The sequence below is a fragment of the Ahaetulla prasina genome, chromosome 16 (assembly GCF_028640845.1).
Source record: "Ahaetulla prasina isolate Xishuangbanna chromosome 16, ASM2864084v1, whole genome shotgun sequence".
Taxonomy (NCBI): domain Eukaryota; kingdom Metazoa; phylum Chordata; class Lepidosauria; order Squamata; family Colubridae; genus Ahaetulla; species Ahaetulla prasina.
In genome coordinates this window covers 1,110,276-1,123,385 of record NC_080554.1, presented here as the reverse complement: position 1 = coordinate 1,123,385, position 13,110 = coordinate 1,110,276, and the positions used below count along the sequence as shown (strand labels likewise).

General features: G+C 47.6%; 2 protein-coding genes across 6 annotated transcripts; one reads left to right on the top strand and one right to left on the bottom strand.

Moving 5' to 3' along the window:
- Positions 1–188: 188 nt before the first annotated feature.
- DOLK (dolichol kinase) lies at positions 189–3,300 on the top strand. Of its 3 annotated transcripts, none has more exons than XM_058159208.1 (2): positions 189–227; positions 786–3,300. In XM_058159208.1, the coding sequence occupies exon 2, from the start codon at positions 899–901 to the stop codon at positions 2,468–2,470; it is 1,572 nt and encodes a 523-aa protein (XP_058015191.1). In that variant the 5' UTR covers positions 189–227; positions 786–898; the 3' UTR covers positions 2,471–3,300. The 3 variants fall into 3 exon arrangements, with proteins under 3 accessions (XP_058015191.1, XP_058015192.1, XP_058015190.1); XM_058159209.1 differs by having other exon boundaries at positions 204–223; XM_058159207.1 differs by lacking the exon at positions 189–227 and adding an exon at positions 244–438.
- Positions 3,301–3,444: 144 nt separating this feature from the next.
- PHYHD1 (phytanoyl-CoA dioxygenase domain containing 1) lies at positions 3,445–13,072 on the bottom strand. 3 transcript variants are annotated; one of them, XM_058159210.1, is made up of 12 exons: positions 12,935–13,072; positions 10,758–10,910; positions 9,670–9,828; positions 8,325–8,400; positions 8,186–8,233; positions 7,491–7,546; positions 7,015–7,077; positions 6,717–6,738; positions 6,091–6,219; positions 5,851–5,967; positions 3,978–4,104; positions 3,445–3,843 (listed from the first exon to the last, which is right to left on the bottom strand). In XM_058159210.1, exons 2-12 carry the CDS (start codon positions 10,788–10,790, stop codon positions 3,792–3,794), a joined length of 882 nt encoding a protein of 293 aa, XP_058015193.1. In that variant the 5' UTR covers positions 10,791–10,910; positions 12,935–13,072; the 3' UTR covers positions 3,445–3,791. The 3 variants fall into 3 exon arrangements, with proteins under 3 accessions (XP_058015193.1, XP_058015194.1, XP_058015195.1); XM_058159211.1 differs by lacking the exon at positions 12,935–13,072 and adding an exon at positions 12,760–12,909; XM_058159212.1 differs by lacking the exon at positions 9,670–9,828.
- Between the last annotated feature and the right edge of the window lie 38 nt (positions 13,073–13,110).

Here is a 13,110-nt window from a genome sequence, read left to right as displayed (position 1 = left end):
CCTCCCGCCTATACCTAGCCGCCCGCTCAGCCGCCAGGAGGAAAAGGGGGCGGGGACGCCAGTGGGGGGGGGAGAGAGAGAAGAAGGCGGGGCGGCGCTTGCGCTCTGGGAGCCGCCCGCTCGACCGTTAGGAAAGCCGGCGCGCGCCCTTGCGTGGGCGCGTTGCGCGCCCGCCTGACGTCACCGGCGCGCGCCGTCGTCACCGCAAGATGGCGGCGCCCGGGTGGGTGAGTAAGTCAGGGAAGGCGATGAGGCGGAGCGATGATGATGATGAAGGGGAAGGCTTGGAGGGAGTCGTAAAGGGCGCCTTTCCTCCCAAGTGCTCAGCCCCCCCCCGGGGGGAAGGGTGGGTGTGCGCGCGCATGGCGGGCGGGGCCGCTTGGCCTCCTCCTCTTCTTCCCCCCCCCTCCACGATCTGCTTCACAACAGCCCCGCAAGGTAGGGTAGGCCGAGACCAAAAACGGCGCTTTCCAATTGGGGAGTGCCGGCCTTGGGTTCTCGAGGGTGGCTGGGGATGATGGCGGGGGTGGTAGTCGCAACTTGAGAAGGGGGTGCCAAAGAATTGGGCAGGGGGGGTTGGACTAGATGACCCACAAGGTCCCTTCCAACTCTGGTAATCTGTAATTATCGCCTGAGGTGGGGCACAGGGAGGCCTCGAACCGTTGAGAGCCACAGCTCTGTCTTCTGTTTAAAAAGAACGCTCTTAAAGACAGCTGGCTTGTGATGTGGGATGCACCGTTGTGCCACTGTGTGCCTCTTTAAAAGGTTTGATTTTTCTTTCCCAGGGATGATCCGAACAGAGGAGGGAGCTTTCAGCCCTGAGAGTCCCTGCATTTGAAACGCCCTGGACAGCTGTGGAGATCCTTCGCTTGCGAGGCGTAACTGGCCGACCGTCGCCATGTGGAACCAGCCGGTTCTGGTGGAATCTCTGGTGGTGTTTGCCATTGTGCTTTGCGTGCACAGCGTGGTCTGGGACCGCTTCTCGTGGTCCGCTCTCGTCCTCGCCGTCCAAGCCTTCTACATCCAGTTTAAGTGGGACCATCTCCTTCGTCTGGGTGGGGCCGTCTTCCAGTTCCGGACCACGGCCAACAGCGGCCTCCTCCCCTCCTGCATGGTGATTCCTCTGCTGGGCATCGTGATGAAGGAAAGGTGTCGAGTGGCTGGCATTGTGTACTTCGAGCGCTTGGGCATTATCGTGGCCTCCACCGGCATGATGATCGCCCTCTTCCTGTCGGTGATCGCCTTGGGCATTACCAAGCCGGTGCCAACCAACACCTGCGTGCTGTCCGGGATTGCCGGGACGCTGATCATCTACACCATGAAACATTCCTTGACCGTCTCCGAAGTGATCGAAGTCTTGGAGGTGTTGCTCATTTTCGTCTACCTCAGCATGATCCTGCTGTACCTGTTGCCTCGGTGCTTCACCCCCGGGGAGGCCCTGCTCATCCTCACCGGCCTGAGTTTCGTCCTCAACCAGCTCATCAAGCGCTCTCTGAACGTCAGCGAGAACCGAGGGAGTCCCGTGGACTTCTTCCTCCTGGTCGTGGTGGTGGGAGTGGCCCTGCTTGGCCTGTCCTTCGCGGTGCTCTTCTTCTTCATGGATTCCACCACCTGGACCTCTTCCATGTTTTTCCACATGATGACCGCCGTCCTGAGCCTCGGCGTGGTCATGCCTTGGCTCTACCGCCTGATCCGCAGGAACCCCTTGATGTGGCTCTTCCAGTTGCTCTCCCAAACCCAGATCAGAATTCACCTGCTGTGCTACTGGACCTTCCTGGCTGCTCTGGCCTGCGCGATAGTCCTCTACCAAAACACTAAGCGGTCCTCCGGTTCGAAAAAACACCAAGCTTCCATCGTCACCCGGAAGTACTTCCACTTCATCGTGGTGGCCACTTACGTCCCGGGACTGATCTACGACCGCCAACTGCTGTACGTGGCAGCAGTCATCTGCCTGGCCATCTTCATTCTGCTCGAGTACGTCCGCTACTTCACCATCAAGCCCTTCGGGCAGACGCTCCGGCAATTGCTCTCACTCTTCTTAGACGAGCGGGACAGCGGGCCTTTGATCTTGACTCATATCTACCTTCTGCTTGGGATGTCCTTCCCGGTGTGGCTGGTGCCGAGGCCGTGCGCCCCCAAAGGTGCCTTGACGGGGGCAGGAGCCCTGGCTCCCTACTCTGGGGTTCTGGCTGTAGGCGTGGGGGACTCGGTGGCCTCCATCTTTGGCAGCGCGATGGGGGAAGTCAAATGGCCCGGAACCAAGAAAACTTTTGAAGGGACCATGTCGGCCATATTTGCCCAAATCATTGCGGTTGCTCTGATTGTGATTTTTGACACTTCTGTGGACCTGAACGCCAGCTACTCCTGGATCTTGATCTCGATTACCCTGGTGTCATTTTTAGAAGCCTACACCACCCAGGTGGACAATCTACTCCTGCCTCTCTACCTCCACATCCTGCTAATGCTTTAGCTACCCTGGAAGGGGATAAAGTTCCTTCCGCGCTCCCCACCCCCACCCCCGGGAGCATAATCAGATACACCCATGCTCTGTTTCTTTGGTGTCTTTGGCCCAGGGTGGCAAAAAGTGACACCACAGCCCCTCCCTGTAAGTGATTGCACGTTAATTATTTAAAGCTGAAATATAATGAGGCTGTTCTTTGTGGTCTGTTTGTTTTTCCCACGGCTTCTGCAATATAATACGCAGCAATTGCCACACAAACTGTGAGTGGCAATCCTCCAAGGGGTTGTTTTGTTTTGTTTTTTTTAAGCAGGAGGGGTTTGTTCAAGCAGTCAAAGGGCTGGACTTGAAGCCAGCCACCCCACCCCACGTTCTAGCCTCTGCCTTAGGCACGGAAGCCAGCTGGGTGACTTTGGTCCAGTCTGTCTCATCTCACCCCTTCGAAGGAGGAGGGAAGACAAACCAAAGAAGGAAAATTTTCAATTTTAGCAAGGCTTATGCTGACAAAGCAGGAAGTGAAGCCCTAACTGATTTGAGACAATGGTTACATCTCTGTTACAGGTTACTGGATAAATTTTAATTTTTCTGATCTCTTGAGGATCCCGATCAGGATTGTACGTCAGCAAAGCGGGGCCTTTTTAAAATTATCGGGAGGCTATTCGAAGCAAAACGAAGCCATTGGAGGTTTGAGACATCCATTTTTCCCATCAACACCCACCCACCCCACCCCCATGTATCTCTCCAAGCCAAACACAGCCCCATCCCAAGGGTCTTGTAGAAGACGGCAGATCCTGAGCACCACAGAGAGGCAAGGTTTGGGGGAATCTTTCCTCCAGCTAGCTCAAACTGCAAATTTAGACATCTCCTTAACCCAAACTTGAAATTACAGGAAAATCAAAGATGTTTCTTAAAAGGGCGAGATATAAATCTATTCCATGCTGCTGAACTCTGAGATACTCTTACAAAGGTGTCGTCCACAGCAGGTACATAATCAGAATTCCAGTCCACATTTTATTGCATTTTTAACTTGCCTTCCCTTTCAGAAGCCAGGACCAATGTTTGTTCCCTCCATGCCTTCTTTTCCTTCCCGTGATGCTCATCGTTGAGCAAAAACTACTGCCTGACTTTCCTTGGTCAGGATCTGATGCTCTTTAACTCCACACCAAACTGATTTTTTAAGCCCACGCTCTCCGGAACAGACTCAGCGGATTCGGAGATGATGTGAAGCTGGAGCCAGACAGAAAATTCCCCAGCTACAGATGCAGAGCTGAAGATCAGCCCCGCTGCCGGTTCCCCAAAAGATATGGGGCTCCCAAGCAGAGATGCTGCGGGTTTACTCGCTCGTGTACAGCGATGGGAAAGGCAGTTCCGGAGTTGGTTGAAGCCTGAAACAAGTGAAAAAAACCCGTTAAACGGCTCCTGAGTTCCCATGCTAGTGAACCAACTGGAGGGGTGGGGGAACCTTGGCAGAGTGGCACTGCCCAGGGCAAAGCCCTCCCATCCCTCTCCTTCCGCTTACCAGTTCTCGGCGCTCCAAACTGCGTCCTTGGCCTCCATCAGGTGGAAGGTGTAAACCTCGCGGGACTCCTGAGAATAGTTTGCCTCACTTTTGTGCACCACCTCGCCGTGGATAAGGACTAAGTCCCCTGGTTCACCATGAAAAGAGTGAAATCTACCATCCAGCTGGAAGTAGCGTTTGACAGTTTGACAAGCAGTCCTTGACTTACAACCTACTTGCCTAGCGACCATTCAAGGTTGCAACCCACTTCCCCAGAGTTACTAAATACCCGTTTTGAAAGTTACAACAGCCACACCTATCCCCTGCAATAAGATGATTGTGTTTTGGGTGCATGGCAACCGCCTTGGCTTTATGACTGTTTGCAGCATCCCACAGACACAATTTGTGAGGGTTTTTTCCTGTTTTCCAGCATTTAAGTTTCCAGCAAAAAAAAAAAATGTCCATCGGGGACAATGGATTCATTTAATGACTGCAGTGTTCACTTAAGAGCCACCGTGTTTGTTTAACAACTGCCGCAAAAAAATGTCAAAACATTGGTGGGTGACATGATGCTTTGACATTTATTTAATTTTGTTGATTCGATTTTCACGCCGCCCATCTCACCTACAAGTTGACTCTGGGCTCCTTGCAAGTTATAAAACAAGTAAAAAATAGTTAACGGATTAAACCAACACGGATTAAAATATTATGGCCGTGATTTATGATTTATAATTCCAAGTTCAGCTACAGTCATAAGTTGAGGACTCTCTAAATGCAAGCCAGTTGCCGAGTGCCAGGAGTGAGATCACAATGACGATGGGGAATGCTGCAGTGGTCATAATTGCGAGGACCGGTTGTTATCCAGCACCGTTGTAACTTGAAACGGTTGTTAAGCAAAGGGTAGCAGTTCATTTACTAGAATTGCTTTTCCCAGAAGGGGGCAGCATATGGCCAATTTTGGCTGATTTAGTTAAAAAAAGTAGGGATCAAGGCTGAGTTGCGCTTGCATGGGAGATTAGCCAAAAGTTGTGGAAGTGGGAAATCACAACTTTTTCGAGGGGTGTGTGTGTGTGTGTGCCAGGGTGTGTCATTGACGTCACTCATCAAGCTCAACTCCATAATTGCTTCTCCTGTATGGTAGAATATTTCCAAGTCATTTGCAAAGGACTTTCAAAACAAAAATAAAACGAAGATTATGCGTCATACCAACCAATCTCTAAAACAGGTGGTCCTCAACTTATGACCACAACTGAGCCCAAAATTTCTGTTGCTTAAGCGAGGCAGTTGTTAAGGGACTTCTGCCACATTTTACGACTGTTCTTGCCACAGTTGTTAGTGACACTGTTTTTAAGTGAATCTGACTTCCCCAGAAGGTCGCAATAGAGGATCACATGCCCCTCCCCACCGGGAGCGTCATAAATATGAGCCAATTGCCAAGCGTCTGAATTTTGATCATGTGACCTCAGGAATGCTGCAACAGTTGTAAGTGTGAAAAACGGTCCTCAATCACTTTTTTCAGTGCCGTAACTTTGAACGGTCACTAAGCAATTTTTTTTAAACTCAAGGACTACCTGTAACGGTTTGGTTTCTTCCATTCACTGGTGGGAAAGACCTAGATTTAAAATGGGTCTAACTCGGGAGGGGGGGGTCTCCAAACTTGGCGACTTTTAAGACTTTCGGACTTCAACTCCCAGTGGGTGGCTGGGGAATTCAGGCAGTTGAAGCCCAAAAACCTTAAAGTCACCAAGTTTGGAGACCCCCCTGATCTAAATGATGGAATTTTAGGCCCCCGAATTATGTTTCCCCTTCCAGGAGAAGAGAACCAATTTCCCTCCCAAACTTATTCTTCGGATGTGGCTCAGCCCACTTAGATTTTTCAGCGGTGCCACCCTACCTTTGCCCGCTGGCACGGGGACAAACCGGCAGTCTTCATACACTCGCTCAGTGCCAATGAAATCGGTGCAAGGAATCGTCCCAGGAGGAGTTCGGACCATCCGCCGCGTGATGCCAGCTGGAAAGCAAAAACAGAAGGGTGAGCTTTAGGGGCTCCCTTTGATTGGATTCGTTCATTTTATTTCTTAAATTGATACCCGACTCGCAGCAATTCTCAGCAGTTAGCATCTTCACACCTTACCTATATGCGAGCCTGGAATGAACCACAAGCAGCCGTTTTCTTGGGTGGCGTTTTCCAGAGCGATCCAGAAGCCCATCACTTTGCCCAAAGGGGTTGTGTACAGAAAAGTTGCGTCCTGATGTGGCATCACTGAAAGGAGCAGAGGAGACACGTGAAGTCATCCTTGCCTAAGTGGTTTGTTTGCAAACGCCAGTAAGCTGGCTTCAAACAATCCTAAAACACAAACGTTTCTGTTTTCTTCCGCACAATCCAGCCAGACTCCCTCTTGGATTGCAATCGGTAAAAAAAAGATTCATAAATTCACAACCGAACCACATTGTGTCCAGGGTGAGGCCCTTGGCAACGTACCAACGCCGATTAAGATGATTTTAACAACTAAGTTTGACCAGAATTGTGATTTGGGTCCTTAAATTTATGAACCGCCCACAATTTTCTGCGTCCGGTCCCCAAGGTCAGTGGGACTCCCCCAAGGATTGGGGAGGGTCACGGGATCAACAGGAACAGACTAAGCAGCATGGTGACTCGTTCCCTTTCCTGCAGGGGACAATGGGACTTGCAGTCCAACATCTCCAGGGCAGCCCCCATGGGAAAGAGTTAGAGGAAAGGCCAGGCAGTAAGAAACTCACCTTCCCCACCAATGCCCGGTTGCTATAAAACGAGTAAAAAAAAAAAAAAAGACTATTAAGCCTAAAAGAGAAAACTTTTTTTAAAAATAATAATAATAATCACCCATTGCTGTAATAATGAGTTTCTGGTTTGGGAAAAGAATTGGACTAAATGGTCTCTGGGGTCCCTTCCCTTCCCTTAGAATCTGGGATTCTAAGTTGTGGGTTCTCACTGCTGGCGGAGGTCTCTAAGGAGCCCTCCACCTTCCACGGATCCCCCAACTACATATTTTTTTTTCAAAAAGCTGGGTTCACGTACCTTGAAGATGTACATGCTCTGCACCACCACAGGATTCTCCAGACCCAAATTTCTTGCTAAAGCCTGCGGAATGTCCCAAAATGTAAGAAATTGTTAATTTTCTGTGCTTTTCGCTTGCAGCCTGAGAAAATGCTTCCTTCCAACATTTTGCCAATTAAAGCAGAGTTAAAAGCATTTTCCCCCTCTCACTCAGAGATGGGTTACCAACCTTGGTTAAATGATCAGTTCTTTGAACCATGGTTTGTTAACCAAATCATCATGGCAGTAAAAAACCTACATCACCTTGTAAAAGGCCCAACAGCTGGATTTAAAACCAACCCCAGCAGGGCTGTTGTGAAGGACTAAATGAGCAGGGAGGCAGAGCCAATGCCGGTCAATTTCCTGTCTCATAACCAAAGGAAGGAGAGGCTTCTGGTGTTGGCTGTAATTTGCTCTTTCTACAACAGCCCTGCAGGGTTGGCCAGGGTTCAACTCACCTGCACCTTGGCTGTGTGGGTCATTTGCTTGAAGACGGGATCGTAGGCATGTAGAGCTAGAAATAATAATCAACATCCTAGTGATATAAGAATCATTTTGATTATAATGGCATAGGTGTAATTAATTTGCCTCATCAATAATAAGTCACATGTGCGTCATATAAATTTAATAAATAAAATAAATTAACCATCATAGGTGCTACTTATTGAAAATCCTATCAAAAGTCAGGTAATAATTGGCTCAAACTTGCCAGGGAGAAAAATTCTCTTTTATTACACCTAGATGTGAACTTTTAGTAAGTTGCAAACTCCTTACAGGTAGTTCTCGACTTCTGACTTATGAGTCGGTGTCTGAATTTTGATCACGTGACCCTGGGGATGCTGCAACAGTCATAAGTGTGGAAAAATGGTCATAAATTACTTTTTTCAGTCCCTTTGTAACTGAACGGTCACTAAATGAACTCGTGTAAGTCGAGAGCTACCTGCATACTTTCGCCCAGTCCTTCCATTTTGTTTCCAATTTGCATTAACTATTAACTACCTTGATGAACGTATCTTTTCTTTTATGTACACTGAGAGCATATGCACCAAAGACAAATTCCTTGTGTGTCCAATCACACTTGGCCAATAAAAAATTCTATTCTATTCTATTCTATTTCTCAGGGAAAGGGATTTTCAGGTAGCCCTTTACTTACCGTGGCCAATTTTATTGATCGATTTCTCCTTTGGAACCAGAAAGTCCCCTGCAAATTAAAAAGTCCGGATTTAGAAGAACGACCCAACAACCAGATTGCGTAGAATAGGGGTGTCAAGAGGCCTTGGGGAGAACAGTACCTTTTGTATCAAAAACACCTTTTTCGAAAAAGAACCTGATTTTGTCTCCGCTGTTGAGGAAATATTCTGCAGAACCCTGTCAGAAACCAGGTTAAAGTAGCAATGTTAGCCGAGGGTCTCCAAAATTTCAGATTCGTAGCTGTTTTATATTAAAATCATCTATATACAACAAGGGACACAATGGCTCAGTGGCTAAGACGCCAAACTTGTCGATCAGAAAGGTCGGCAGTTCAGCGGTTCGAATCCCTCGCGCCGCGTAACGGGGTGAGCTCCATTCCTTGTCCCGGCTTCTGCCAACCTAGCAGTTCGAAAGCACATAAAAAATGCAAGTAGAAAAAATAGGGACCACCTTTGGTGGGAAGGGAACAGAGTTCCGTGCGCCTTTGGCGTTGAGTCATGCCAGCCACATGACCACGGAGACGTCTTCGGACAGCACTGGCTCTTCTGCTTTGAAACGGAGATGAGCAACGCCCCCTAGAGTCAGGAACGACTTGCACATATGTGCGAGGGGAATCTTTACCTTTATATACAACAATATTAAAGTCATCTATATGCAACACTACTATATGTACTACTGCAGTACTACTACTTCTGTATGTTACTACAGTAGTCCTCGACGTACGACTGTAATGGAGCCTGTCCATTCCTGGGATGGTTGAAAGGTGGGTCATCCACATGGCCTACCTTTTTTCCAGCAGTCATTAAGTGAACGATTGCCGTAAAGCAAATCCGTTGTTCTTGCGGGCCGTTTTTGCTGAAAGTTTGACCAGTCGCTTTAAAGGGCCGGAATAGCTCAGGCTGTTAGAGCCTGTTATTAGAACACAGTAGCCTGCAATTACTGCAGGTTCAAGCCCGGCCCAAGGTTGACTCAGCCTTCCATCCTTTATAAGGTAGGTAAAATGAGGACCCAGATTGTTGGGGGGGCAATAAGTTGACTTTGTAAAAATATACAAATAGAATGAGACTATTGCCTTATATACACTGTAAGCCGCCCTGAGTCTTCGGAGAAGGGCGGGGTATAAATGTAAACCAAAAAAAAAAATGACCGGTGGTAAGCTGAGACCTACCTACAAAACTTTTGTATAATTTTATCTGGGTGTGCATTGCAGGGCAACCGTTTTTGGAATCAAGGCAGCTCAGAGGGGCTCACTTACAGAACGCTTCCAAACTCTGGAACCCAGGACTCCCGTGGGATTTGACAATTAGCCAGTTCAGCAAAACATTTTAATGCCATCACAATCATACGAAACGTCATAAAACGTTGGCTGTGGTCAGCTGAGGCTATGAAATTTGTGAAGTGAGTTGTGAACGGAACTGAAAGGCGGCCCCCCCTGGAATCGCCCACCTGAGCCTGGAGTTGTTCCGACTGCTGGGTTGAAAACTCTGTGCGGCAGTGAGCTGGCATGTCCATAGACTCAATTATCTTTCGGATCTGGGCCCTCATGGCGTCGCATTCTTCTAGGCTGAAGAACCGTTCGAGGACCAAGAAGCCCTCCTGCTGGAACTACAGAACAAGTTGGAGAAGATATTTAGACTGGTGATTCTCAATCTTGGCTACTTGAAGATCTTCAATTCCCAGAATCCCCCAGCCTGCACAGCATTAGACAAGGGTGGTTATTCAGCCGGTTCATTGGAAGGGACAAACGGGACGTAAACCTCACTTAACAACCGTCTCACTTAGCAACAGAACTGTTGGGCTCAGCTGAGGTCGTAAGTTGAGGATTGCCTGTATTTATCATAGAATTTATTTGCAAAAAGAAAAAGAAAAAAACCTTGCTAGGAAACTTAATGGCACCTCGCTTTCATTTAAAGAGCTGGTGGGTTGCCCTTTATAGAAACTAAGTAGATTATCTTCTAGTAGATTTTAGACTTGAGGAAGAGAGAGGCTACAGAAATCAGTGCAAGTTATATGTAGAAAATCAATAAAAATGATTTGTAATCTCTAGCAAAGAATTGGAAACAAAATTTCCTGCGATCAATAGGATTTCATTGCATAAGTTTTAATCTTTCCATTTTTAAAACTCCAGTACTGCATTAAAACAGTATTTTAGTACTTACAATATTCATTAAGGGAGTTTAAAGACATAGTGCATGATCAGACAACCAGCTTCAGATATTTAAAAGTATTTAGTATTTAAGATGATTTTTTTTCCTTCTTATGGTCTTAGTATCAGCACCCATTTTTATTGGCTATCAGTTTCTAGAAACTCTTTTCTGCATTTTTATTTAAGATGTTCAGTTTTAGTAAAACCATTTCCAATGAAAAGTGGCTGCAGATGTGAATCCAAACTTTACAATTATTTTTTTCACAAAACCAGAAATGACTCAAGGGGCACAGGGTGTGTGAGCTGGGCAGCCAGATAAAATCTATTTCCTTAATAAAGAAATAAAATTCTTGGTGCGTTTGGTTTCTCTGCTCCCTTCGCTTCTTACCTTAGAGAGTTGCTCTTGGCTGACGGGGGCCATTGACAATAAACGCGTCGCTTGTTAAAGCAAACGGTCTCCTCGCTGTCCAGTTCACTCCATGTCCAGGGATCAACCTTCCCCTGCTAAGCTGGGCGGGTCATTTCATCGCCACGTGATAAGCTGCGAGGGACAAAAACATGGCATGACCCCAGCTCATTCTGGAGGCCCCTGCAGTGGACTTTGGCATTGGACATTTGTCCCATAGCCCAGAAGCCCCGCTGATCGAGTTTGATTCTTCTGGGACGCCTAAAGGAGGAGGTGGGAATTTTGGCACAAAGACAAAAAGAGTCAGGGAAGGAAAGGAGGGAGGGAGGAAGGAAGGAAGGAAAAGAAAGAAAGAAAGAAAAAGGAAACGAAAGGAAAAAAAGGAAAAGAAAGAAAAGGAAGGAAGGAAGGAGGGGAAGGTGGGAGGGAGGGAGGAAGGGAAAGGGAAAAGAAGGAAGGAAAAGAAAGAAAGAAAAAGGAAATGAAAGGGAAAAAAAGGGAAAGAAAGAAAAGGAAGAAGAGGAAGGGAAGGTGGGAGGAAGGAAGGAAGGGAAAGGGAAAGAAAGAAGGGAGGGAGGGAGGGAGGAGGCAGGGAGGAAGGAAGGAAAAGGGAAAGAAGGAAGGGAAGAAATAGAATTCTACCCTATCCTATCCTCATTATATTAAGATTAAAATAAAGCTCAACAAACTTTGTCCGGGATAGTCGAATTTTGATTATTGAATGGTTTTGTGAAAGGGTTTTGAACGGTTGTGTGAAAAACTTTCGCCGGTCACTTTTTTTCAGGGTCATCGTAACTTTGAATGTTCACTAAATGAATGTTGTAAATCCAGGACTAGGTAGTCTTAAGGAGCGCACCCTGGTTTCATTATTGCAGGTTTTAAATATCCTAAAACAAGCCCGCTGGTTTTAACGGTGTTCATTATTTCCTTGTTCGCAGGTTGCAAAACACCATTTAAAGGTTGCGAGAACCTTGCAAAATTCCCCAGAATGATTTATGGCATTGAAACCTACTCCGGTTCTGGATTAGCCAATGAATTCCACTCCAGGGTCTGTGCCATGTGGCCACCCTGAAGCCAAAGCAGGATTTTCTGGTCCCACCGAGACAAAATGAGTTTGCTGCAGCTTAGCGTAGGGCCGTTTTCTCAATCTTGGATGCTTTTAAGATGTGTGGACTTCAACTCCCAGAATTCCCCAGCCAGCCACGTGTAATCTAATCGCTTCCCAGAGTGCATAAAAAAGATTCTGCATGAATATTGTTCTGAATATTCAGCCAGATCGGTCTAAAGGTCAAGGTATCAGGCTCGAAAATGGGAGACTGAGTTCTTCTAGTCCTAATTTAGGCGTGAAAGTCGGCTGGGTGACTTTGAGCCAATCACCAGGAGATGGGTGAGTTCTTCCTAATACTCCTCCTATTTTCCCACCAACAATCCTGTGAGGTGGGCAGGCTGAGAGAGGGACTGGCCCAAAGTCACTCAGCTGGCTTTCATGCCTAAGACAGAACTAGAACTCACCGTCTCCTTGTAATTGGCCGTCATCCAGGCAAAATTAAGGATGGACTAGAATTTACCACCACCTGGAGATTAACTCAGTCTCCAATTGGCTTTCATACCTAAAGTGGTACTAGAACTCACCCTGGTGAGTGGCTTGAAGTCAACCAGCCTGCTTTCGTGCCTTAAAGCAGGACTAGAACTCACAATCCCCCGGTTTCTAGCTTGGTGTCTTAACCGCTAGATCAAAGTAGCTCTGATCCCCCTAAGATTTAAAAAAAATCTTTGGCTTCCCCTTTTGTTCTCATTGGAATTTCCTTAGGACTGCCAGAAAGCCACCATTTAGATTCAGGGAATTATACAGCAAGCGCTGCAGAAGCGGACCTGGTTCAAATCCCCCCCTACCGTTCCTTGGTCACCCCCTAAATTTTAGGACAACCACCCCACCTTCCCAGGGAGCTCGCAATCCCAGGAAAACCCAATTTATAATCCCTACTTGGTCGGGGTGGATGGGAGTTGGGAGTGCAGCATCGCCCGAGGCTTCCCAGCAGTTGTCTCCCTGCCCAGTATTCCCAAAAGATCCAGGAGACCGGATTGACGTGCCAGATCTTGAAAGAGACAAAAGCCGATCGATCACTCTGACCTCATCCGTTTCTCCCGAGCGCAGTTACCTTAAAACATCTCTGGAGAAGGATGATAGCGGTCAGCCGGTCACCTGGCTGAAGATCTTCCAGGCACAGCTGGAAGTGGAAAGGAGAAGGCAGGAAAAAAAAAAAGAGGGTAGAACCAGGGTGGAGATGGGAGAAGCTGGGACTTGTTCTCCCGCATTCCAGAGATGGAGAAGGGG